The sequence below is a fragment of the Vidua chalybeata genome, chromosome 14 (assembly GCF_026979565.1).
Source record: "Vidua chalybeata isolate OUT-0048 chromosome 14, bVidCha1 merged haplotype, whole genome shotgun sequence".
Lineage (NCBI taxonomy): Eukaryota > Metazoa > Chordata > Aves > Passeriformes > Viduidae > Vidua > Vidua chalybeata.
Window position 1 is genome coordinate 1,614,965 of NC_071543.1, and position 24,914 is coordinate 1,639,878.

At 50.4% G+C, this 24,914-nt stretch overlaps 1 protein-coding gene across 2 annotated transcripts in view; it reads left to right on the plus strand.

The window, feature by feature from the left end:
* LOC128795126 (gamma-aminobutyric acid receptor subunit beta-4) overlaps positions 1-24,914 on the plus strand; it is a 74,341-nt gene that overhangs the window by 31,723 nt on the left and 17,704 nt on the right. For both annotated transcript variants that reach the window (XM_053955651.1, XM_053955650.1), the window contains exon 4: positions 17,007-17,227. In XM_053955651.1, the coding sequence (XP_053811626.1) occupies positions 17,007-17,227 (221 nt within the window). The remainder of the gene's footprint in view (positions 1-17,006; positions 17,228-24,914) is intronic.

Genomic DNA, 24,914 nt, shown 5'->3' on the forward strand with positions numbered 1-24,914 from the left:
ATGGTCTGGGTGGGAAGGGATTTATAGCTCATCTCGTTCCAAACCAGGACACTTTCCACTACCCCAGCTTGTTCCAAGCCCCATCCGACCTGGCCTTGGATACACCCAGGGGCTGCCACAGCCTCTCTGGGCAACCTCTTCCAATGGCTCACTGCTTCCCAGCCCTGTGCCCCTGCTGCCAGGCTGTGCCTCGTTGGAGTGACTGCTCTGGTGCTGGCACTGGATCTCTTGGAGGTTATGGCAGGAAGCATCGTGGCTGTTATTTCCCAACTTCTCGAAGCTTGCTTCAAAAACAAGCTGTCTGGTTTGGCAGATTTCCCTGCTCAAGAGATGTAAAGCATGTCTCAAGGCAACCATGAGCTGCAAGGGTTTTCAACTGGCTTTTAACTCAAAATGAAGTGGGCCCAGGTTTTGTGTAAGAATGTTCTTGACCAGGACAGTTCATCCTACAACCTGTTACACCATCATCAGTGGGGCGTCACTCTCCTCATTACATCAAATTTTCCATCTTTTGGGCGTGCTTGAAATAGACTCTGTGGTGGGATCTGTCCTGAGCAGGCTTTGCAGTTCTGTTTTCATTGGAATATATGTACACCTGCAATACTGGACAAACCCAACTTTGCTGCAATGTGCCCTTGAAAAGGATTTTCCATTGGTGTCGATGCCTTGAGCTTTAAAAACCAAGATTTTAAACAAGAAAGTTCTACTATTATGCAGTGCTTTTTAGTACCATCTACTCTCTTCAATTTGTCAATGTTTTCATTACTCTTAATTGAAAACGTTCTGTTTTGTTGCTGTCTCTTTTCAATGGAGAAATGACATACAGATACTTCTCAGTCTCTATGTCCTTGGGTATCCAAATGTTTTTTTTAAAGCAAAGGTTAAAGCATTTAAATCCTACAGTCAGAGTTTTCTGGAGTCATATGCTGTGAGATACAAGTATGACATGACACTCCAGTGCTGCAAATGTTTCTCTGTAGCCTTGGGTATCCCCAGCCCTGTGACACTGTGGTGTCTAAACTCTGTGTGTGTGTATACATTGCATCTTGGTAGTCAAGGCTGCTGAATATTTAGGACTGCCAAAATACGAGAAGAAAACTAGGAGGTTGGTGCTGAGCTGCAGAGGGTGCCCTGTCATGGTGCTACAGGGAATATAGTCCTGTTGGATTGCTGGAGGCTCCTGGGATGGAAGTGTTGCAGGTAGCACAGGGTGCTGTGGGGCCTTGGTAGTGGAGAAATATTCTGGGGGGATTCGTGTTGGATATCAGGAAAAATTTCTTCACTGAATGAGTGGTTAAGAATTTGAACAGGCTCCCCAGGGAAGTGGTAAAGTCACCATCCCTGGCAGTGCTCAAAAACCGAGCAGACCTGGCAGTTTGTGGTATGGTTTAGTGGCCATGGGGGTGTTTGGTCAAAGGTTGGACCTGATGACCTTGGGGGTCTTTTCCAACCTGGTTGAGTCAACGAGCCTTGATCTGCTCACGGTGAGGATGGCAGAGCTCTGACTTGGGCTGGGCTATCCCTGCAGGCATGGGCAGGAGGGGGTTATGTGCTTTTCTTATACACAAGGGGCTTCTGTGGGATCTAAACCAGGGTATTGCAGCAGGCAGCTGGGATGGGAGGTTTCTTCAGGGCTGGAAGGGCCTGTGCCTTCCTCTGCTGGGGTCACACCGCTCTTGTCCCTTCAGCTCCTGCTGTATGGGGCTGCAGTGCATGGGACGGCTGGGAAATCAACCAGTGCTGCTCCTGTGCAGGTGAACCAGCATTTCCTGAAGGGGACAGTTACCAGGGGAGGCAAAGGTCCATGTGCACACTGCCATCAGTCACACAGGCACCCTGGGGACCTGCTCACTTTGCTTCTCCAGCAGTAGGAAGTGGGTGACACACGACACTTGGCTGGCTGAGGGAAAGCAGCAGCATGTTGATGCTTTTTCCTGCTGCTGGAGGGATGTTTGGAGCAATAAAAGATGGCTGTGGCAGGGTGGAGAGTAACCTCCAAAGCTCTCTGGACTTGGCAGCTTTGAGATGCTCTTGTTTGCATGCAGGAGGCACAACTGCCTGCTCTGTGGCTCGTCTGGAGAGAGAGCAGGAGTAGAAATCCACTGATCTCCAGAAACACCTTTGCAAAGCTGATGTCAGGGACCCACCTCACTTGCCATCATTAGATTTGCGGTTAGGATGCTTTTATCCTTGCAGCAGCAATATCCTGTGACTGCTGAGACTTGGGGTGACTTTCACCAGCACTGACACTGCCTAAAAAGCCAAAGATCAGATGTGGACACCTGCTCACATCACACAATGCCTTCTTAAACAGAATTCCCACTGGTTGTGCTGAAACATCCCTTGGACTGAGGTAGTGTGTGAGGACAAGGAAAGCACCTGGCCTCAGGGGTGCTCTGCAGGGTGGCGGGGAGGGGATTGGGTGCTCAAGTTTAAACAAGGAGTGGTCCCCTGTCTGCCTGAAAGATGGGGATGGTTCTTCCAAAGGGGTTGAATAAAATAGTCAAGAATAAAGTGAACTCATGAAGGAGCCTGAAGTGCTCCCTATTCACTGCTTCTGAAATCAGTTGCAAAGAGATTGTCCCGGCTTAAAAGCTAGAAAATAGGTCAGTGTGACTCATATGTCAATATTTACTGCATTTATGGCAACTTGTAGAAGGGAAAAATCTCGCCTGCCTTCCATAATACTTCACAAGTTATCCCATTCCCATGACAGAGCTCTCCCCGTGCCCTTGCTCCGGTATTGCTGCGGCTGCAGTGACAGCCCACTAAATTCACTACTACTTCGAGTTCAGTTGCTAAGTAACAAGCCAAAGATCACCATGCAGTCTCTCCAAATGCCGTGGCCAGCTGGAAGCTGGATCTGCACAAAGCCCCAGGAATTCCTTTGGAGACAGAGGTCTCAAGGACTCGGTGCTTGTGGAGCAGGGAGCAGCCTGGTGGAGCAGCCACCAGACAGCCTGAGGCTCTCCTCCTGTGAGGGGACAGCTCCACTGCTTCCCCAAAAAGGGTTCCCCTGTGCTTGTGCTGATGGGCTGTGAATTTTTCAGCATTAATGATGACCTCGAATTAATATTTTTGTTGGCCAAATGGCATGATTTGGCCATAAGTAGGAGGTGAAGTTGTGGGGACCTTGCTGGAGCAAGCTCTCGGTTGAGGAAAGACTGAACTGCTGGACAAGGGAATGATCCTCTCTTTTGCTCCTAAACCCTTCTATTCTACTCTGCTTCTTTCTGCCTGGGGATCTTTCAGCATTCACTTAATATCTCAATGGGAGAATTTGCAGAATGCTCTTTGTCTGCATAACGGGAAATTCTGGGTTATGGCAAAGCTGAACTGGCCGATTCCCAGCCCAGACCTTGGGGTTTGCAGCATGGTGGCAACGCTAGTAAGAGTGATCCCCCGGTGTGAGTCTTTCCAGGGTGCTGCCCTCGCTGAGGAGCAGCTCTGCGAGTCCTCCAGTCCAAGTCTGAGCCTCGGGAGGGCCGAGTGGAGCCTGCTGCAGTGCTCAGAAGAGAGCTCCCATGTTCTGCTCGCCAGGCAGTTTCCCACACGGGGCCGTTTCGGTGCACTCGGAAAAGGCCGAGTTCGCTGAGCACTTGGGAGGTGACTGCGCCCCGCGCCAGGAGAGGAGCCGTGCTGGGGAGGAGGAGAGGCTGTGGCTGGATGCTTTGCAGCGTGCCTTCAGCTCAACAGGGCTATGCATTGCAGTGCTCCATCTGTTCCTCCACCAGCCGAGTTATCTTTAGCTCTGAACATGTCAGTGTTGTACGGTGCTGGTATGAACCACTTCAGCTTGCACCCCAGCATTCCTGTAGTAGTTAGAATTCCTACTGCAGAAAAACTGCCTGGGATAATTTCCTCCCGCCCCCCGCCTTGCTTAAATTTTTATTCATGTTTTCACATGGGCAAAACTTCCCCAGCCTATATATATATTTTATAGATATACATGTATTAAAAAGCTGGCTCTATTTGAGAGCAATGTTCCAAACTGCCACCTGTTTCAATAGCAATGTTGCAGCATTGGAGAGGATTACTGCAGAATGCTAAAGTAGCTCTCCCCCCAAGTGAAAGCTTCATCTGATTTGATTGAAAACCAAATTAGACCTTGGGAATCTGACCTTCTGACATCCTGTCATATATACATTTAAAGCACCCAGCAACAGAGAATGTATTTTGTGCAAGAGTGCCAGTACCTCAATATAGAACCTGAATCCAAATACAAGTGCTTGCGTGTCATGCTGCTATTTGAATATGTAAATAAATGGGGCTATAAATAGCTCTATATGTAATGTACATGTTAAGTGAAGGTGGCAGATCCGACAGCTGAATGGCTCTGCTGTTTCTGAATGCTGGGAGAGGCTCCCTGCACGCTCCCCACATCTCTCATGGTTGCTCCTACCCCTCTCAGCCTCTCTGCTATCACATTTTTCAGGCCTCTGGAGAAGATCGTGTGTGGGGACAGGAGCTGTTAATATTCTGAGTCTGTGCTGAGTTGCTAGGCTACAGAGAAAAAGGAACATTCAAGGAAAAGGGATGGTAGAAGGAAGAGGGTCTGCTGAGCTGCTTGGAGATCCAGAGAGGTCCTCTAGTCAGATGCAAGGATCGTTTTGGGGAAGGAGGGCATGCATGCATGTGGGACGAGCTGTGGGTAGTGGCACAAACAGAATCTCAGGCCAACCCCAGCCAGAAAAAAATGGCAGAGGAGGGAGTGAAAGGCAAGATGCACTGGCCCCTCCCACGCCACTGCTTGCCAGGTGTGCACAGCTGCTCTCCTGCTGCCTGCTCCGGGGTGTGCTGGGTCCCCAGGCTGAGCATGCCATCTCATACACCCCTGCCTGCATTTTCCAGGGTGTGCTGACCTCCCAGCTGAGGCTCTGATGAGGAGGGGAGCAAACCCAAGACATGCTCACTGCTTACAGGCTGGATCTCACCTCCTTTTCCTCTGCTACCCCAGCATCTCCTGTATCCCCAGTGTGACTGCAGGGGAAGGCAGCCTGTGCCTTCTGTGTCCCTGAGCACCTCCTTTGATGCTTTCCCAGGTCACTGATACGCAAAGCATTGACCCTTTTATCCATCAAGAGTTTGTAGCTAGGCTTGCAGAGGGTGTGAGGTTTTACAATACAGGAGCTCCTGTCTGAGCCTCATTATCCCAAGTCCCAGCTGCTTGCCCCAAAAAGGAGTGCCAGGTATTCAGCTGTACCAGCTGTGAGCCATCAGACCTTCCAGGTTCTGTGTGCTCCACTCTTCTGGAGGGATGGGTTTGCCCTACGCTTCTCTCTGTAGCAGATCCCTCAGAAAAAAAAAATAAAATAAAATTAAACCGTTCTTTTGGGTATTTTTATTATCTGGATACTTTATTTACTGAGCTCACATGGGCTCCCTGCCAGCTCTGCAAATAAAGCTCCTTGGCTCCAGGACTGTTGGTCCTGGTGCTGCAGCAAGCACTCACTCAGTGTGGACAGGGACTGCAGCTTGTTCTCCCCATCCAGTTGGCTGTGAAGTCAAAGTCTGCTCTGCTTGTGGACCTCCACAGCCTGCTGAAACCTCTTTTTTTTTTTTTTTTTTTTCCCATTCATGCATCCTGCAATAAGCTTGACTTGTTCAGCAGAATCAGGAGTGTTCCCTACAGCTGCAGAGTGAATGCTGTTTTCAGTGCTACCAGCACCCACCCATCAGGTCTGTGATCCCACAGTCAGGATTGGGGTGGATGAAGTGGGAGAGGGCCAGCGTGGTCAGTATGGTGGGCACTGCTGCTGGCCCCAGCCTGGGCTGGTTCCCTTGGCTTGAGCCTGGAATAACCACAGGCAGACTAAGCCATGCTGGAGGAGGAGGGATCCATCATCCACCCATCATGCTTGCTACTTCCAATAGCCCTGCCAGTAGAAATGCTTTCCTAGAACAAATCCATGGATGCCCCTGCCCCTTCCAGCTGTCCCAGCATGGCTGGGCAGTGCTCTGTCCACAGCACAGCTGGTAAAGCTGATTGCTGGCCCTTTTCTCTAGCACCATTGAGCTTGTCACAGATGCAGCTCTGCAGAATATTCATGTGCAGAAAGATACAGAGCCAGGGCTCTGGGAGCAGGAGTCTGAGGGTTTGCAGGGGAAATGGTTTGCAGCCAGTTTGCTTGTTCCTGTTGAAAAGGATGCCATCCTCATGGTGCTGAGACCATGCCTGACCTAACTGAACCCCCCTGCCAGAAGTGTGTTCTGCTCTTCACCATCTACTTCATCTTCATCATCTTCTGCTCTTCACCATCTGCTTCATCCTTCCCACATGATCAAACTTTGCTTTCTACAGGAAACAAACACCAGTCTAAGTTTTTGGTCAAGCCAATCTGTGCCAGCCTAGCTGAGGTGATGCTTTCACCCAGGAGGTGCTAGTTGTCTGAAATTATTTAAAGGATTTGTTTGCCTCTGGCTAACTCCTGGGAAATGACATCTTTCTGGCAATTTTCAGAACCTGAAACAGAAAACCTTCCTTCCTTAAGTTAAAAAAATGTCTTCAAAGCCCTGTGTGCCTTGATATTGTTGCAGAGTCTTGTGGTTTCAATGCTCAGAGCTGGATATGCTGCATTTTATTTTGCCATGTAAAGTAATAATATTGTTTTATTTATAACATGAATTCCTACCTCTGCAGCCCCAAACTGCACTGGAGGTCTTGACAGCACAGGGAATTACAAGCTCTGTCTATTTTTTTTCCCTCAGGGAGGAAAAAAATAATTTCTGTGTTTACACATTTAGCACTTGCCCAGAGATGTGGGGGAAAGGTTTAGGAAGCATCACTCATCTTCCAGCATCAACTTTCCCTTGACATAATCCAGTTTTCTTCCTCCATCCTTCTGAGAGCTTTAGAAACTGATATCTTCACTGTTCAAACGTCTCACTCATTTAATTTACTCTAATAGGCTGGTTGTTGCATGTTTAATTAAATACCAAGTAATTATTAAAAGCATTTTTGAGCTTTCATGGCTGTATATTAGATATGCCAATATGTGTGTACAGGAGGACGCTGGCAGCACAGGCTGTAAGGCAGGAAGGAGAGGAAAGGGGAGCGAGGAGAGGAGAGGAGAGGAGAGGAGAGGAGAGGAGAGGAGAGAGGAGAGGAGAGGAGAGGAGAGGAGAGGAGAGGAGAGGAGAGGAGAGGAGAGGAGAGGAGAGGAGAGGAGAGGAGAGGAGAGGAGAGAGGTGGGATTCAGGCACCAGCACTGTGGAAGGCAGTGGGGTAGAGGGCTGGATTAGTGCAGGTCAGCAGTGGAAGGTGAAGGTGGCCTTGGAAAGCACCAGGGTTTTCATCATCTGTTTTAAATCACCAAGCACTTCACACCAAAAAGCACCTTGCAATAAAAGCAAGTTCTTGGATTCCCTTTCCCAGCTCTGCAATGCCTGGTCACAATTCTTCTCTGGGACTCCAGAGAAACAGGGCATTAACGCTTGTGTGTCCCACCCTGTGGGCGTGGGTGGCCTTGTGCATGCCTGGGGAGAGGTTAAGGGAGTTAACAAAAGGGGCTGAGTTAAGATTTTGCATAAAGTAAATATGCTAAGGGAGAGAAGGGACTTGGGAAGGCTTGGAGCAGCCTTTTGGAGACATTTGATGCTCTAGCAAAACATAAATGTGAGTTCCCTATCAGTTCCCAGCCCATCTGGGATTCGAAGATTGTGCAACAGCATCCCCCAAAATGGCCAAATTCATGTAGTGCCTTGCCCAAAATGTGTGTCTATTGCCTTGCTTCTCTGCCCTTAGGTGGGTATCTGGCCAAAGCGTGCCCTTCTGTGCTGGTTTGCCATGGCAAGCTGCAGGAAACAAAAATGTGTCCCCATTAAGTGGCCACTCTCTGGAAAAGGCAGTTTCTCAAGTTGTGGTGAGTTTTGGGAGCACTCCAGACGGTGGGGCAGAAACAGGACACCTGAGGGCAGAAAGGGCTCTGGCTTTGGCCTGGCTGCTGGCACCTGGGGGCCAGAGTGAGGAGAGCAGCCCAGCAGGAACGGGGTGTGCATCAGCTCCCACATTTCATGGCTCAGGGGTACAAAGTGCCTGGCGTTGCTTCCAAAGCGCTTGCCTGAGCAAGATGTGCTGCAGGTGGTGATTTTGGGATTGCTGCCTGTAACTCTGAGCAAGGTTGCTGTTCTGCCTGGGCTCCCAGAGCAGGTGATGCTCGTCCCTGTGCCCCTCAGTTCTGCCTCTTTCCTCTTGATCTCTGCTCCCAGCAGGACTGGGGCAGTCCAGCAGGTGCCACGTGGTGCTGCCTCCTGCTCAGACAGGGCACTGAGGTGCAGGCTCAGGACTCTGAAGGTCTTGCCACAGCAGATCCCGTTGGCTCAGGACCCAGCTATGTCCTCTAGCTGACACCTGCAGGGCCAGCACCATTGCAGGTGCTGCAGGGATAGGGCCAGGCAGGAGAGAAATAGGGCAACAAAGCCACACTTTCCCCACACACCCTGAGATGTTGAGGATATTACACCTGTCCCAGTTTCTGGTCATGCATTCGGCAATTAAACACATGCAAATTACTACAAAAGTAGATCAGATTAGTGAGGGGAACATATCCATGCAAAGTACTTCTCAGGTCTTGAAGGAAATGAGTTCAAGAGCACACAGACCTGCAGCACAGAAGGGCATAGAGTATATCCTAGAAGCCAACCCCTCCTTGCACTGCTGGAAGAGTGCTCTTCCTGATTCCCAAGTCACTGCTGACATCTGGCTATTCAAAAAGGAAGGTGGGAAAAGATTGTGTCTTTCCTGCCTGCTAGGCTGAAGTGCAGGGAGAAGGGCAGTGCCCGAAATATTTGTCACTTTATGTACAACAACTGTCATGCACAACTTCAGACTTGTAAGCTGGGCACTGGCACTTGCACCAAAACAGAAATTAAAAGCAGCACTTTGGCAGGATGCTCCCCCCGTGAAAAGTACAGTAAGTACAAAAGCTGCTGCCTCCTGCCTCAAGCAAAGGTGAGAGTCTGAAGTGACTCTGTGCTGTCTCAGGGCTGGAAAGGCTGCTGCCAGGTATTTCCTGATGGCAGGTGAACTGGTGCACGTTGAGGTCTGGGATGCCTTGATTTATCTGTTTGGAGATGGACAATGCCCTCTCTGATGAGCTTGCTGAGGGAGGGCTGTGGCCATTGTGCTCAGTCCTTCCTGTACATTCCTGTATATTCCTGTACATTCCTGTACATTCCTGTACATTCCTGTATATTCCTGTACATTCCTGTACAATCCTGTACATTTTACACCGTTCCAATTCCCTGTAGCTGACTGCAGGCAGATCCTGTCTTCTCCCCTTCAAAACAATTCCTCTTATTTCCCCTTTCCCCTCCTTCAAATGAAACATACTTGAGGACTACTTTGTCCTTTAATTTCTTTCCCAGGAATGACGGGAACAGGAGCTGGTGTTTAATCATCAAAGAAGTTGAAGCCAGCAAACTGTTCATTAGTCTCTGGCAGTGGCAGCTTGGTTTTTACTAAGTCAGATGTTCCATTTTTCTCCCTCTTTCTGGAGCATCTTGGCTTTCCTAATGTTCTTTTGTGATCTTGGACAAGGAGACCATATGTCATTTGCTTATATAGGGAAGGACTTTTATTTGGTTGCTTCTCCAAAAGGAGGTTCTTTATCAAAGTCGGGGGGGGGAAAAGTCAAGTGGTACAGCCAGAGCTAGAGGTGAGTTGCAAAACCTCCTTTATCCCTCATGCCCAGAGCCCTGCAGCAGCAGGGAGCAGTGCACTCTCTCCCCTGCAGAAAAGTTCTTGTTCCCAGTGCCTTACAAGTGCTTGGTGAAGCATCCTGGAACAGTCACCTTCATTTCCAAAGCCCCACTGAAAGGTACCCCCCTCATCTGCCATCCACAAAAATGGACCAGGCACAATACAGCAATATCTGTGCTGCCAGAATTGCTGTATTCTGAGCAAATATTTGACCTCTCCACACACATTATTTCAATTTCTGGTCCTGGTGCCTGAGTCTAGTGGAGCCCCTAATGAGCCTGCACACTTCTGCCCCTGGACTAGTTCAGTGCTGAGGCTTCTCTAGGTCACAGCACGAAGGAAAATGATCTGACCCAGCCTGCCCACGAGGTGTGTCTCTTAGGAGCTGTGCTGGGGATTTAGGGAGCAGCTGCTGGGAGTTCTGTTCAAACATGGAAGCAGTTGGAAGATGGAGCCTTGCAGCAGCAGGCTCAGCATCCTTGAGCTATTCCTCCCCGTGAGTTCCTTTCCATAACAACTTGAATTTATTTTCCATATTAATGCTTAGACCTTCCAAAATACTCTTATGCTCCTGACTTCATGCTTTTGTAACATCTAATTGCACAGGCTCTGTGGAAAGTTATTTCCATTACCTTGTCTTCAGTCTATTCTTGTGCAACAACCCATTGCTGAACGTCAGACTCTGCCAGAGCTCTGCTCTGTGCTTAACCCCTGCAACAGTTCTCCCTGCCTTGCTGCCTCCTGCCTCTGTCAGAGCCTCTCAAGTAGTTCTGAGAGTGTTTGGAGTTATTTGTGCTCTGATGAGTAACCCTGAAGTGTCTAAAAGGAGGTGGGACACCGAGCCTGAGAGCACAAGGCTGTGGTTGTTTACCAGCTTAATACAAGCACTACAGGGAGCTGGAAAAGAGAAAACCTGACTTGTACCTGTTTAAAGTGATGTGCACTCAGTGAAGAACTCAGCTGTGGAACTCATGGCCACAAGATTGCAGATGCCAAAGGTTGAATATTTTGAGAAATAAGACAAGATCTCATAAGAGAAAATGAGCATTTTCACTTAAGGAGGTACCAGCTCTGACTGAGGAGATCCTTAAGTCCAAATAGCTGCAGAATTAAGTATCACAACAAAGACCCTTTTAAACTTCTATTCCTCCCTGCCATTCTCTTTCCTGTTACTGAAGACAGGCTATGACTGTATAAAGGCTTTTGGTCTGACACAGTACACCTGTGTCTCCAAAACCAGCACAAACACATTTGTAAGAACTCCACTTGGGCTCAGAGCATGCTTGTGTCCTGCAAACTGACACAGGACTGCAGGAGGAGAGAGGCTCCTTCATTTTGTACCCATCCTGTCACAGCAGTGACAGAAATGGGCACGATGCCCTGTGGTCCCTTAACTTGCTGTTCCTTGTTCTGTGGACAAGGCAGTTCAGTTCCTGGTCTGAGCTGACTCCCTGAAGGGCTGTGTCCCTTGGTGGTCTGGGCACATCCCTGCACGCCATTTAACAGCCATGGCTGGCCCACCAGCAGCTGTTCTGTGTCCCCACTGAGTTATGGTGGCTTCAGATAACATCTGCTACCTCCAGCTTCAGCTTCCTCCTGCCTTCCAGGGTGTTACATCTTCAGCAGCACCCAGCCTGTGCTGCCCATGGCAGCAGTGGCTCCTCTCCTGCATCAGTCCCCTTCCCTGGTTCACAGATCCTCTCACTGCCTCGGTCCCCCCAGACTTTGCCTTCCTCTGCACAAGCATGTTTGTTCCTCCACTCAGATCTGGCATCTTAACCCGGGACACTTCCCAGGAGGCAGCTTCGGTGTCGTGTGACAGTGCTGCTCCCGGGCTGCACAGAGCCACCGCCGGTGGGGAGGGGTCCAGGGCCAGTCCAGGTTTGCTTCCCAAGGAGCATTTCACTCCCAAAAGGGGCTCTGTGAGGCGGAGGGGGAGAAGCAGCTTATAGGATAGATGTTAATAAAGGTGTTTGGAAAATGAGCCAGTGGAAATTCATTCTTGAATTCATACCAATAGTGCCAGCTTATTTCCCTTCTTGCTGTGACTCAGCTGCTGTTCCCTCAGACTTCTCTGCCCTGTCCTCTGAGAGTCTGGGGAATCCCTGTGCATGCTTGGCTGAGTTTGTTGCCTCTGGGGTTCTGCAGGAAACACCTTCCTCCATTCATGCCCCTGCCGTGTCAACACTCCAGCCACTCACGGTGTACACCATCTTTGGTTTTGGGGGCTCAGCTGAGCTTCAGGAAAGGCTGGAATTATCCGTGTCCTTTCATCTGGAGATGGATTTTAGCACTCCTGTCCTCAGCAGCTGGTAGGACACCCCATCATCCCAGCACATGGGGCCCCCAGGTAACCTCCCCTTCCTTTTGCAGTATTTTTTGTGTCCCTCTAGGTGAACTCTGCTCACAGGGGAGCACCTCTGCACTACGAGTGTCCGCCAGCTCTCACCTCTGCCTTGTGTGCCTCACGGAGCAGGAAGGAGGAGAGAGAAAAAAAACCTTGGAAAACTTGGGAGCAGGGGAATGGGGGGCTGGCAGCTGGCACGGAGCTGCTCAGCAGAGCCAGGCATGTGCAGGGATCCCTCAGGGAGGCCAGGCTCAGCAGATCCCCAGCTTTCCAGCAGGCTCAGGTGCCATCGAGCTGCGGGGGGGGAGCTGTGGTGCCCAGAGCCGTCCCACACATGGCTGGACCAGGAGGGCAGCTCAGGGATGCTGCTGCTGCTGCTGCTGCTGCTGCTGCTGCTGCAGGCAGTTGAAGTTTTTCACAGAAGGAGTGTTAAAGCTCTGGAATGGCTGCCCAGGGAGGTGGTGGAGTCCCCATCCCTGGAGGTGTTTAACAAAGCCTGGCTGTGGCACTGGGTGCCAGGGTTCAGTTCAGGTGTTGGGGCTGGGGTGGACTCGATGATCTTGGAGGTCTCTTCCAACCCGGTGACTCTGTGATTCTGTGTGAATCTGGGAGTGGTGCTGGAGCTGGGATCGCTGGGTACCAGACTCTGGGGACAAACCAAGGGATCTGGCCCCTGCTGGGCTGGCACAGAAGGAAGAGAGGCTTGTTTTGAGCCATTTTAGCAAAGAGGCATGTGCTTTTTAGGTCAGTGAGCCTCAGCAGGGCTGAAACAGCTTCCCCCTGGCCAGAGCTGTTGATTCTGCCATCTCAGCTCCCACAGTGGGATGCGGGGCAGGGCAGGGCAGCCTGACATGGCCAGTTCAGCTCTGGTAGCAAAGCCCAGCTGGACAGAGTTTGCAGGTGTCTTTGCAAAGCTTGCTTTTCCTTGGGATGGAAAAAGGGAGAGCAAGGGGAGGCATGCAATGTCTGCTCATATCCACTCTTCAAAAGCCCCCTTTGTCCTGTCCCAGCATTTGTTTTTTAAACAATGAATTCCAGGTTCACGCTGAACACTTTCCAAAGTGCCGTGCAACCTGCAGGGAGTTTCTGGTGAGGAGTGGTATCTCCCTGCTTCCAGCCTCACCTCTTCTCCCCCAGCAGGCACCAGATGAAGCAGGAGGTTGCACAGGGTGGCCTGGCACATGTGGGGGTCCTGCCTTCTGTCCCAGTGCTGATTAGCTTGGCAGGGCGAGCTGGGAGCTCCCCACAAAGCTCTCCCATCCTTGCCCCAGCTGTGATGGCCATGGCCAGACTCTGGCCCTGCCTGAGCATTTTATGGTCCCCCACAAAGACCCAGGGAGATCCATCATTTGGAAGCATTTTTGTTGCTGCTGGAGCTGCACTGGTGCAGGGTGGAGAGGGTCTAGGCTGCCAGTTTAGAGACAAGGGGAAAGTCAGATTTTCCTGCGCCTCTCGTTTGCTCCTCCCGCAGCACCAGTGGAGAACTCTGCTCCCTGGGTGTGTGTGCAGAGGGAAAACCCCTCACTTAGCCCTTGCACAGGCAGCAGGGAGCTCCAGCTGTGTTGTCCCACCAAAGTGCCTCAGTGGTGAGGTGGAAGGAGGAGCTGGAGGGGTGTGTGGGCTCCAGGTGTGTTTGGATTCAAAGTTCCTCACTGAACCTGGTAAATTGGCCAACTGCTGTCAGCTGGTGATTCTGGGAACCCCAGCTCGTGTACTATCTGTGGCATCAGCAGGCTCGTGAGTGTCATGGATTAGTGGGAGGTTTGGGAAAGCCTCATATTAGCCCAGTGACAGATAAAACCCCACAACAAAGGCATCGTCATCCAAGGCTTGGAGGAAAATCGGGCTCATGACTTCTGATTCCTGAACCTATGAACCCCTGCATGCCTTGGCTCCATCTGGCCATTCTGCTTCTGCAGAACAATTCACCCCTGGCCATCACTGTGTGTGCTCTGGAAGGAAGGCTGTGATTAAGGTCCCAGCAGCGCTGGAGCCTGGCCAGGATGTGATGTTAGGGTGGCACATGGGTACTTCATAACTGCCTGGCCAGGAAATGGGGGATGAAGGGGAAGGCAAGCTCGCTGCTTCCTCTCCTGGATTCTGCCCTCTCACTTGCTGGAGGGGCCCTGCCAGGGCTGCCTCCAGCCCCCAGCTGTGCCTGCCCTGTCCCTCTTCCCCATAGCTTGGTTCTGTCCATCCCATTTCAGTGCCCCTTGTCCCTCCGGGGAGGGCTGACCACTGTGGGGTGGACACCTGCTCTTCCCTCTGCCCAGAAATCCTGCCTGCTGAAATCCTGTTCAGCAATGTGATGAGAGCAGTGGAACAAGAAGTGGAGCACAGGAATCAGCAGAGAGAGAGGCTGAAGGAAACCTGAGGCACTGCATGAAGCGTGGTTATCATGACACGGCTATCAAGTGCTGCCCAGAGAAATCTGTTGTGCCAAGGAGCCCAGGAAGGTTGGAGATCAGAGCTCAGCCCTGGGCTGGCTGTTCTTCCCCAGGAAGCTCTCTGCACCTGAAGAACATCATCTAGCTGATGGCTAGGGCGTAGGCTTTGCTGCCAGCACCCCTCTGAGCTTGTTCCCATCAGCCCTGGGAACACAGAGGATGTGTTTTAGAAGGTGCATTGTTCACTCTCTAAGCAGCTTGCCCTTTTTGTCTTCTGGAGATCAGTGCCACCTCTTGCCTGCTGCTTCTTGAAGGCTGGCAGGAGCCTGCAGTGACAGCAGGGTGGCCTGGTTAGGGGTGAGGTGTTGCAGGGCTCTGTCAAGGATTAGAAAAATGCAGGTCAGTGAAGGAGCTTGCCAAGATGTGCGGGTGGGGTTCTCAGAGGGGGGAATGGGAAGGATGCCTCTCTAGCCAAGTGTCCCACAGGCAGGGGATGAGTCTGTTACCAACAGGAGTAAGAGGCTTCAGGAATTTGGGTGCTCTGCTCCTCTGTGCTCTCACTGCAGTGCAGCCCCAAGCACCCTGGGAGGGATTCTTCCTTTGCAGGGTCCTGCCCAGAATGAGAATGTTTGTGCCTCAGAGAGATGGACTGTGAGGCCTCTGAGGCAGGAGTTTACAGGCCTTTAGAAAGCAGAGCAAAACAGTTCCTTGGCCAGAAAGCTGTCACTGCGTCTTTGCTCCTCTCAAGGCAGCACAGAAAGTGACAGATATAGCTCTGTCTCTGGCGTACTCCGCACATTTACACCGTGACCTTTCCGATGTGCATGTGGGTCCGGATTTCTGAATCATAGTTAGATACCCAAAAGCTGGCATTATCCGTGATGTGGGATTATTTGAGCTTGTTTTCAGAGGTGTTAATCAAACCTGGCTTTGAATGAAGTCTGTGGGAGAAGACAGGCAGGCAGATGCCTCAGTGCTCAGCCCAGATGTTGGTGCATGAGCAAGCTCCTCACCAGCTCCTCGCACAGAACGGGGATTTGCAGAGCAGAAGGGCTCATCCTGCAAATTCATGTGGTCAAGGGGATTCCTGTGGCACTCTAGGGACTGCTTGAGAAGAGACAATATGTCTGTGATCCCAATGGTTCTAGATAATAATAAAAAGCAAAAATGCTTTTTATTTAAGGGCTTGGGGGAAAATCTCTGATTTCTGTAAGGTCACTGTCAACAGGACTTGTGCCCACTTCCTAACTAACAGCCTATTATTCTAATGCTATCTGGTTTACCCCAAAAATCTTGTCCCCCAGCCTATTTAAGACCTGCTGTGAGAATGTTTCCTGAGAGTGTTTCCTGTCATTGGTGTGTACAAGACTCCTCGCTGTACTGCTTGTTTACCTGAGGAGAAGAAACTGTTCTATTTTGTGGCGCCATACTGTGCCTCTGAACAGGCTGATCCCAGGCCTCTGGATGTGCCCAGCAACGGGTTTGGTTTCTGCAGAGCTACAGCCACCAACAGCTCCTGCTCCCTTCCATACAATTCGTGTGTTAGCAACAGTTTTAAGTGTCAGCTTTTCTCTGTTGGACAGGAGGGGAGCAGGAGGCTTGTATGGCATTGTGCTAGCTGGGGATGGTTTGGGAATCACAGAATTATTTAGGCTGGAAGAGACCTCTACGATTGAGTTCCCCCTGTGACTGGCCCCTGCTTTGTCAGCCAGACCATGGCCTTGAGTGCCACGTCCAGTTGTTCCTTGGATACCTCCAGGGATGGGGACTCCACCACCTCCCTAGACACGCCATTCCAATGGTTAACAGCCCTTTCCATGAAGAACTTCCTCCTGATGTCCAAATTTATGGGGAATGTTTCAGGGAACTGCCCCTTTACCAGTGGATCATGCTCCACTGCCGACAGATTTCCTCCCCATATGTCCCTTCCTGAGAACCACCACGAACTCCTGACTCAGCTCCTGTAGCGAGGCAAGTGCTCAGAGCTTGTCACGGCTGGCCTGGCCCGACCTTGAAACCTTGGCCTCGAGGTGAGGCTCTCCCTGTGCCCTTTGGAACGGCCTCAGCTTCTGCTGAAAACAAAATTGGCTTTTACCAACTAACGAGCAGTGCCTGGACATGGGTGGATTTCCTTTATGTGACCTTTGTGTGAGGGGAGTGGGGAGCATCCCTGGAAGTCTTTGCTGGGTAGCCGCTGTTGGCTGACACCCTTTGGTGCTCCCGTAGCCTGAACTGCTGCTGGTGGTGGAGACAAGCTCTCAGCAGGCTGGCACAGCAGGACTGGCAGGCAGTTTTGCTTGATTGGAAACATAAGTGGCAAGGACAGGGGAAACAGGCGACAGAACGTAATGGCGTTTTGCTCCCATTTTCACAGAACAAATCACAGCACACACCCCTCCAAAATAACAAAAAAAAGAAAAAAAACCACAACAAACAAACAAAATAAAAGAGTGCTGGAGGTGTGGACCCACACACTGGGCGCCAAGGAATTCGGGGAGGTGTCGGCAGTGGCGGTGGTGAAGGGCTGGAGCTGCAGTGGCCCCAGGCTGACGTGTGCCCCTTTCTCTGCCAGGATTACACCATCACCATGTACTTCCAGCAGAGCTGGCGGGACAAACGCCTGGCCTACAACGACCTTCCTCTCAACCTGACCCTGGACAACCGGGTGGCTGACCAGCTGTGGCTGCCTGACACCTACTTCCTGAACGACAAGAAGTCCTTTCTGCACGGGGTGACGGTGAAGAACCGCATGATTCGGCTCCATCCTGACGGGACCGTCCTGTACGGCCTCAGGTGAGTCCAAGGGTTTGCTTTAATGGTTGCTGTCAAAAACAACGCCTCATTTAAACTCCTCCCGTCTCCAAAAATATTCTGGTAAGGCAAGGACCCAAAAGATACTCAAGTGCTACACGGCTTTGTGTCTCTGTTCTTTCTCCAAGCTGGAAATGGCTCCTTCTTTCAGGCCTCCAACATTTCATGTGCTGCTATAGATGGATGCTGGAGAGGGGAATAGTCTGCTCTGGGCGTTTCAGGTCACTGTCATTCATGTTGCATAACACTTCCATTTGAAACACTCATTTTCAGTTGCTCATAATTTTCTGCAAGTTTGGGCTATGGAGATGAGCCTTTGTTACTGTGATATTGAAGACTAAATTTCTGTAGGCTTTTAGTCAAACCACTTCAGTCATTTTTTGTGTTCAAGATAGGTTTGTGTAAGGTTAAGGAAAACATCTGTTTACTAGAACAATCGAGGATTGAGGCTTGAAAATTGATATCTGGTAGGAGAATGGTCCTCAGTGAGGACATTTTTTGTGGTACCTGGAACAAATTGACATAGGCAAGTCTAAGGCCTTTGAAATTATTGTGCTTGTGTGAAGTGGAGGGAGAAAAGGTTGGTCTTACTCTGTTATCCAGGTATGTGAAGGGGCAAGGGTAGGTAATAAAGCTGAATGGAGAAGTAGAGGGCAAAAAGGTAAATTTGCAGCTGCAGGATGCTGTAGCTGAAATCCAGGAAATTATTTTTCCAATCCTGTATTTATTTGCTTTATTCACAGGGTTTTTTTTTGTTTGTTTGTTTGTTTGTTTGGGTTTTTTTGTATTGTTGTTAGGTTTGTTTGGTGAGAATTTTTTATTTTTGTCATGTTTTTTTTTTTCCTTTTCAATTACCAAAATTCATAGCTGGCTCTTTTGACCTGCCTCCACAAATATCTGTGATAGCATCTCTGGGCTTTTGTCCCAGAGATGGAGGGAAGGGGGGAGCAAAGGGGGAGGAAAGACCTTTCCTCTTCAGAGAGGATACACCCATCCTTCCCATTTACAGTATCAGCTCTTGTGCTCTGTTGTGTTCTGTGGCAAAGTGTGACTTGCAGGGTTATTTTACACCTCTCTGAGTGGCAGGGCTGTTTTGGGGAGGGTAGGGAGGGTGCAGGCATGGCAAAGCAGGAGGCTGCCCAGAACATCATCCTGCCCAAGGTGGTTGTGCCCTGTGCTCTCCCTGCAGCAGAGCCCAGGGAAGCCAAAGGAGAAGCAGCCACTGCTGGTGCTGAGGGGCAGCCTGGGGTCCCTGGGGTCATATCTGGGCTGGTTTTGCCCTTCAATTAATGAATGCCTTCTGCTCCAGGCCCAGAGACAGCAAAAGGTGCAACAAACCCAGCTTTGTGACCCAGCTTTGTCCCTGCTGTGCCTCTCCCTTGCCAGGACAGGTACATCCATCTCTCTCCCTCGGGCCACTGATGTTGTTTGGCTGAAACTGTCAGAGAGCCCCGAGCTGGCTTTACTGACCCACCAGAGAGACTGCAGCAGCCCCACAGCTGACTCCCCCGGATCTTCTCATTGTATTAAAACAGGAGTGAAGGCCAGGCAAGAAGGTGTTTTGACTTGGAGGCAGGTAGGAGTATAAATTCAGGAAGGAGGGGGCAAAGAGTGCTGCTGAGCTCAGGCTGCTCTTTGCTGCTGATCAGCCCACCTGAGCACAGAGCTGCCTCCTCCAGGCTGGTGGGCAATCTCTGCACACACCTGCACAGCAGAAGCACAAGTGTATTTTTATCAGCTGCCATTTAGTCAGCTCGAAGAACGAGCAGGGTGAACCTAGCAGCACAGCTGCCAGGCAGTGCCAGTCCTTGGAGGCTTTTGGGGGCTGGGACACTGTGCCAGCTCCTCATGCACTGTCCCTCCCATTCCAGCTCCCTGGAATGACCTGTGCAAATGGGAGAGAAGAGGAAAATTGCACCCAGGCCAAAAGAAAAAAATGACAGCTGTTTGCCCACTATTTCCAGGGCCTCAGTAAGAGCCGCCTGTGTTGGTTTAACTTTTGGCTGGTTTTCCTGGAAGCTGTTCCCTTGCCCCTGGAGAAAATGGCAATTGCAAAAGTGATGCTCTGAGCAATGGCAGCTCCTGCTCCCCAGCTGTACCTCAGGTCAGGATGGCTTGCTGAAAGCACTGGGGTGCCCTGAATGCTTCAAGTCCCTCTGGCTTTGCTCACAGTGGTAGGAAAGGGATTTCTTTGGGGCTGACTTCTATACTGACTCCTGGGCCTGAAATCTTGCTGAAAACAGGGAAAAAAAACTAGGTCCAGTTTTTTTTTTTTTCAGGTGATCCTCCTGAAAAACACACAGCAGGTGTAAGCAAGCAAGAAAACAGTCCCTGAATATCCACCTGAGCTCCCCTCCTCTCTGTAAATGTGCAGCCAGGCTTGCCCTGCCAACAGGAAGAGAGGTGCAGGTCCAACCTGTGCTCTGAAGCCTGTTCCTGCCTTGCATTTTGTGGAGGAATTTATGAAATGGAGTCGCCCTGATGACAGAGGGCCAAAGGAGGCAATACCTGATTCTTTTCCTTTGTTTTCCTGTTTTCCCCCGAGCAAGATCCCACATCTCCTGCTCCTCTCCCTTCTCGCCAGTCGCTTCCCCCTCCTCTGAGCTGGTCCTGTAGCAAAGTGACTCAATCATGCTATTTGTGGCACAACAGTCATTTTTTTCCAGCAGGCTCTGATGTCAGAGAGCAGGGAAGGATGACATCCTGGCAGGCCTCTGCCTTCAGCAAGCGTTCCAGGGACCAGCAGGACCAGGCTCAATCCCTGGACCAGACCCCAGGGTCCCAGTTAAGGCACACCCAAGTCATCAGGAGTTGCTGACTGCTGTGAGAACAAGAGCAGGCTCCAGATAACTTGTTTGCACGAGTAAATGAAGCCCTGTAATCCACTGTGAAAGCTGGGTGTCAGAAAAGCATGTTCCTCTCGGTTTTGGTGGAATTAGCAAATTAATGGTTGAAGGAAGTGCAATCCAGCTCCATCTCAGGGAAGCGTTCCATACAAAAGCTTACTCCAAAATTAATTCCCACCGGGCTCACATTAATAGCTGGCTGCCAGGTCTCCAACAAAAGGAATGAATAAACAGCAGCAGTGATGCTGGGATGCGGGACTGGTGTTTCCTACCCCCTTCCCCAAGCAGTTGCCAGATGGCACAAACCCCAAACAGAGCCCTGAGCCAGCCCAGAGGGCAGTCCCAGCCCTGCAAGCACGGACGGGATGGGAGGATGCAGGAGGTGGAGCCTGGCACGGTGGTGCCTGCACTCACCTGGCCCCTGAACACCTTGCTGGAGTGAGGAGTGCCTGTGGAGCACAGGAGGGGTGTTTACCCATGGTGTGAAACAGGGGAGTGCAAAAATGGTGTGGAAATCCTGCAACACAAAGGGAGGCTTGAAGGTGCTACCCACAAAGACACAGTTGCTGGGTGGTGGAGGGAGGTGGATAAAACAGTGAGGAAAATCTGGATAGCACTGGCTAAATTTAATATATTTTGCCACCTAATGGTTTTTTTTGTTGTTGTTGTTGTTGTTTTTTTTTTTTTTTGGCTGAAATTGCATCGGTTCCTTCAAATTTTGAGCAAAAAATTAGGGAGAATTTTTTTTCATTTAAGAAAAACCGTGCCAGCGAACGTTGATGTTTCACTTAGGTCAATATTTCCCTCACTCTTACAAGCTGCTTTACAACCACCATTGATGTTTGAGTAACAGAATTGCCAAGGCTTTCTCTGGACCTCCAGACACTGTCTGGAGCCCTGCCCCAATATTCAATAAGCTTTACATTATCACACATTCGAGCTATCCATTGGTCTGGGATTTTTATTTCCTTGCCCAGACCATTCAGCATCCATTTGGTAGTGAAACAAGTCGACACTTGTCAAGTGCTGATGTCACCAGCATTTTGCTGTCTGTTTTCAGAGACCTAAAAATAGCAACCACTGTAACAATGCTGAAATTCTCGTGTGGTAATTGGGGAATCGTATTTGAAACCAGCTTTAAAACATCCTTCAGGGAAATCTTGAAGCCATTTGGTTTTGTTCTAATTAGAGGCAGAACTGGATTTTTGGCAAAACAGGTGATTGGAGGAGGCCAGGCTGCATCCCTGGGCTGGTGGGGAATCTGGGATGTTGGGAGCAGCGTGGATGATGCCTGGCTGGCGAGGGGCCAGGCAGTGTAAACTGAGCAACTGGAAAACTGCAGAGGAATTTGGTGGTGGAGGCTAAATCCTGCGCGGAGGGAAGGAGGGATCTCCTCCTGCGAAGTGGGGGTGTGCTGGGGAACGTGTGCATGTGTGAAGTGGGGGTTTTTATTCCTGGCCCTGGTGATGTAACGAGGTGTGCTTGAGGGATGAGTCAGTTCGGGAGCACGCAGAGGTGCCAAGGCACCGTGGGGCTCCAAGCCCAAGGAATGCTCTCCTGGGGAGGCAGAACCCTCTCATCAGTGTAAAAAATCCCTTAAAGCAAGAGGGAGAGAATTGCCATGCTTCAATCACCTCAAATTTTTTTAAGCTGAGAGATGCTGGCTGTATCTGCTTTGGCAGCACCTCGTTTCTGCTCTCCGTGGTGACTTCTCACCAGTCAGCTGCTCCTGGGGGCCGCCAGCCTCTCACTGCTGACCCACGTGGGGACCAGACCTCGCTGCTGGGCAAGGCAGCAGCCAGGACATCCCTCTGGCTCACCTGGCACTGTGGAGCAGCGCAGGGTGGTGTCAAACATCCCACCTGATGTCCCCATCCAGCCTTGGGGACACTGCCACAGCCCCTCGTGCCACCCCAGAGCCTGCCCTGCCTGCTGCCCACGGCTGGGGCTCCTCCTGGGGGCTTCTCCATAGCCCCCATCCCCAACCTGCCCCTTGATCAGGATCTAGCCCTGGCAGTGTTGCATTCCCCAGGTCCCAGCCCGGGGTTATTTAGCTCTTCAGCAAATAGAAAGGTTTCTTCTGCTCTTGTCTCACTTGGAGCTGCTGTCTGCAGCCATGCCCTTCTTTTCTCCATGGGTATTCATTGATTTTCTGCAAGAATCTGGCCTGATGGGTTAAGACAGGAGTTTTTAATACTGAGGAGTTTTTTTCTGCACTGAGACCACTGAGCAATTTTCTTCTCCCATCTCACAGCCCAGCAGGGAAGAAATCCACTATTTTTGCTTCCCTTTCCCTCCCTGTGAGAGGTTTCTCTGGAAATGTGTGAGATGATTCAGGCTCTACCCTTCTCTGGGAGCTCTGCCTGCTCCGTCTGCAGGTTAGACAAAGGCAACAGAAATCTCACCCATGGCAGCTGGGGTGCAAAATGTTGGACTCATATCCATCCATCCATCCATCCATCCATCCATCATCCATCCATCCATCCATCCATCCATCCATCCATCCATCCATCATCCATCCATCCATCATCCATCCATCCATCCATCCATCCATCCATCATCCATCCATCCATCCATCCATCCCTCCATCCATCCATCATCCATCCATCATCCATCATCCATCATCCATCCATCCATCCATCATCCATCCATCCATCCATCATCCATCCATCCATCCATCCATCCATCATCCATCCATCCATCATCCATCCATCCATCCATCCATCCATCCATCCATCCATCATCCATCCATCCATCATCCATCCATCATCCATCCATCCATCCATCATCCATCCATCCATCCATCCATCCATTCATCCATCATCCATCCATCCATCCATCCATCCATCCATCCATCCATCCATCCATCCATCCCTCCATCCATCATCCATCCATCATCCATCCATCATCCATCCATCCATCCATCCATCCATCCATCCATCCATCCATCCATCATCCATCCATCCATCATCCATCCATCATCCATCCATCCATCCATCATCCATCCATCATCCATCCATCCATCCATCCATCCATCCATCCATCCATCATCCATCCATCCATCATCCATCCATCATCCATCCATCATCCATCCATCCATCCATCCATCCATCCATCCATCCATCCATCCATCATCCATCCATCCATCCATCATCCATCCATCATCCATCCCTCCATCCATCCATCCATCCATCCATCCATCCATCCATCCCTCCATCCATCATCCATCCATCCATCCATCATCCATCCATCATCCATCCATCATCCATCCATCCATCCATTCATCATCCATCCATCCATCCATTCATCATCCATCCATCCATCCATCCATCCATCCATCCATCCATCCCTCCATCCATCATCCATCCATCCATCCATCCATCCATCCATCCATCCCTCCATCCATCATCCATCCATCCATCCATCCATCCATCCATCCATCCATCCATCCATCCCTTAGAGCTGGTCCTGGGGCCTTGTCCTGCTCCCACCCCCAAGCCCTGCCTTGGGCCAGCTCCTTAGCACAAAGATGTGGAGGTTGGAGAAGAGTTCATTAGGTGGGTGAGGGGAAATCAGGGTTTAATTAAGAGCTCAGCTCCCCAGTTGAGGTTAAGGATAGATCCTCTCCTGCATTTTTGCCTCCTAGGGTTGGGATGATGGATTTAACAGGAAACACCTGAAGAAAGTTTAATAATATGACATTTCTCAATAACCTTAGAGGATGTGGAAGAAATTGGAGCTTACTAAAACAGGACAAAGCAGCAAAGCCAAAGCTGCTCCTCCATCCTTAACATCCTTGCATCTTTGCAAGAACAAAGGCAAGCACTATCCTGGCTGGAATTGCTGCCTGTGCTACATCTCCCATGAGTCTGAGTTGTTTGTCAGCAGGAACAGAGGTCAGGGAGCATCCACTGTCTCCTGAGGCAGCTGGTGTGCCCTGAGCCCCCAGCTCACCCTGGCAGCACCTCTTCCTCTTTCTTCCTGCATATCCTGTCCCAGCCACCACTCTTGAGCCCGTCCCTGGGCTTTTCCTGTTCTTTGCCACCTCCCATAGGTTTAAGTTTTGCTGTTTTAGTAATGCAACTTGTGCCAGCCTGATGCTCTTGAAGGGAGATATTCTGTTAAGTGCAAGTCGCTGATATCTGAAACAACTGTAGGAGAAGAAGCTTTTTAAAGGTGTTCCACCACTCTCTTGTCTCCCAGTTCAGCTGGCAGCTGGCCAAATGCATGGTGCATTTGGGACGGAATAAAGGAGCACAAAAACCTTGCAGTCAAGGCAGCTCAGCTTTGCACTTTCCCAGGGTGGAAAAATGGTTGGTTAAGAGGAGTGGTACCCTGAGTACTAGATTAGAAAAGCTTCCTTTTCCTCCCATCTGAGTGCAGTGCACATTGTTATTTATCAAAGGATGCCTGTGCAAGCACAGATGCTTCTGGAAACAGAGTGACCTTAGCAGGATTGTGCCAAGGCTTGTGGAGTCAGTTTTAGGCAAACGACACAAGGGGAAAATATTCCATATCCTTGCCTTGCTCTTGGTTCAATCATGACCTCCAGGAGTTTGCAAAGATCAGACTGTGTTAAAAGAATGGCAAAATTCACCACGGGTTTATAAATCCCTCCAGGCCCTTGGAAGTTTGTGCTTACTGCCAGGCAGAAGGTGACATTTGCCAGCATGTTTTTTATGACTGACTTTGAGAATGTACAGAATAAGAACTCGGTTTTGGTTTTATTCCCATGTTTAGCAAAACAGTAATTTTGCCTCTCTTTCTACTCTTAGTCACCAGAATTCCTGTAGGAGTCTAACGTGCCCCATGGGGCGAGCCTG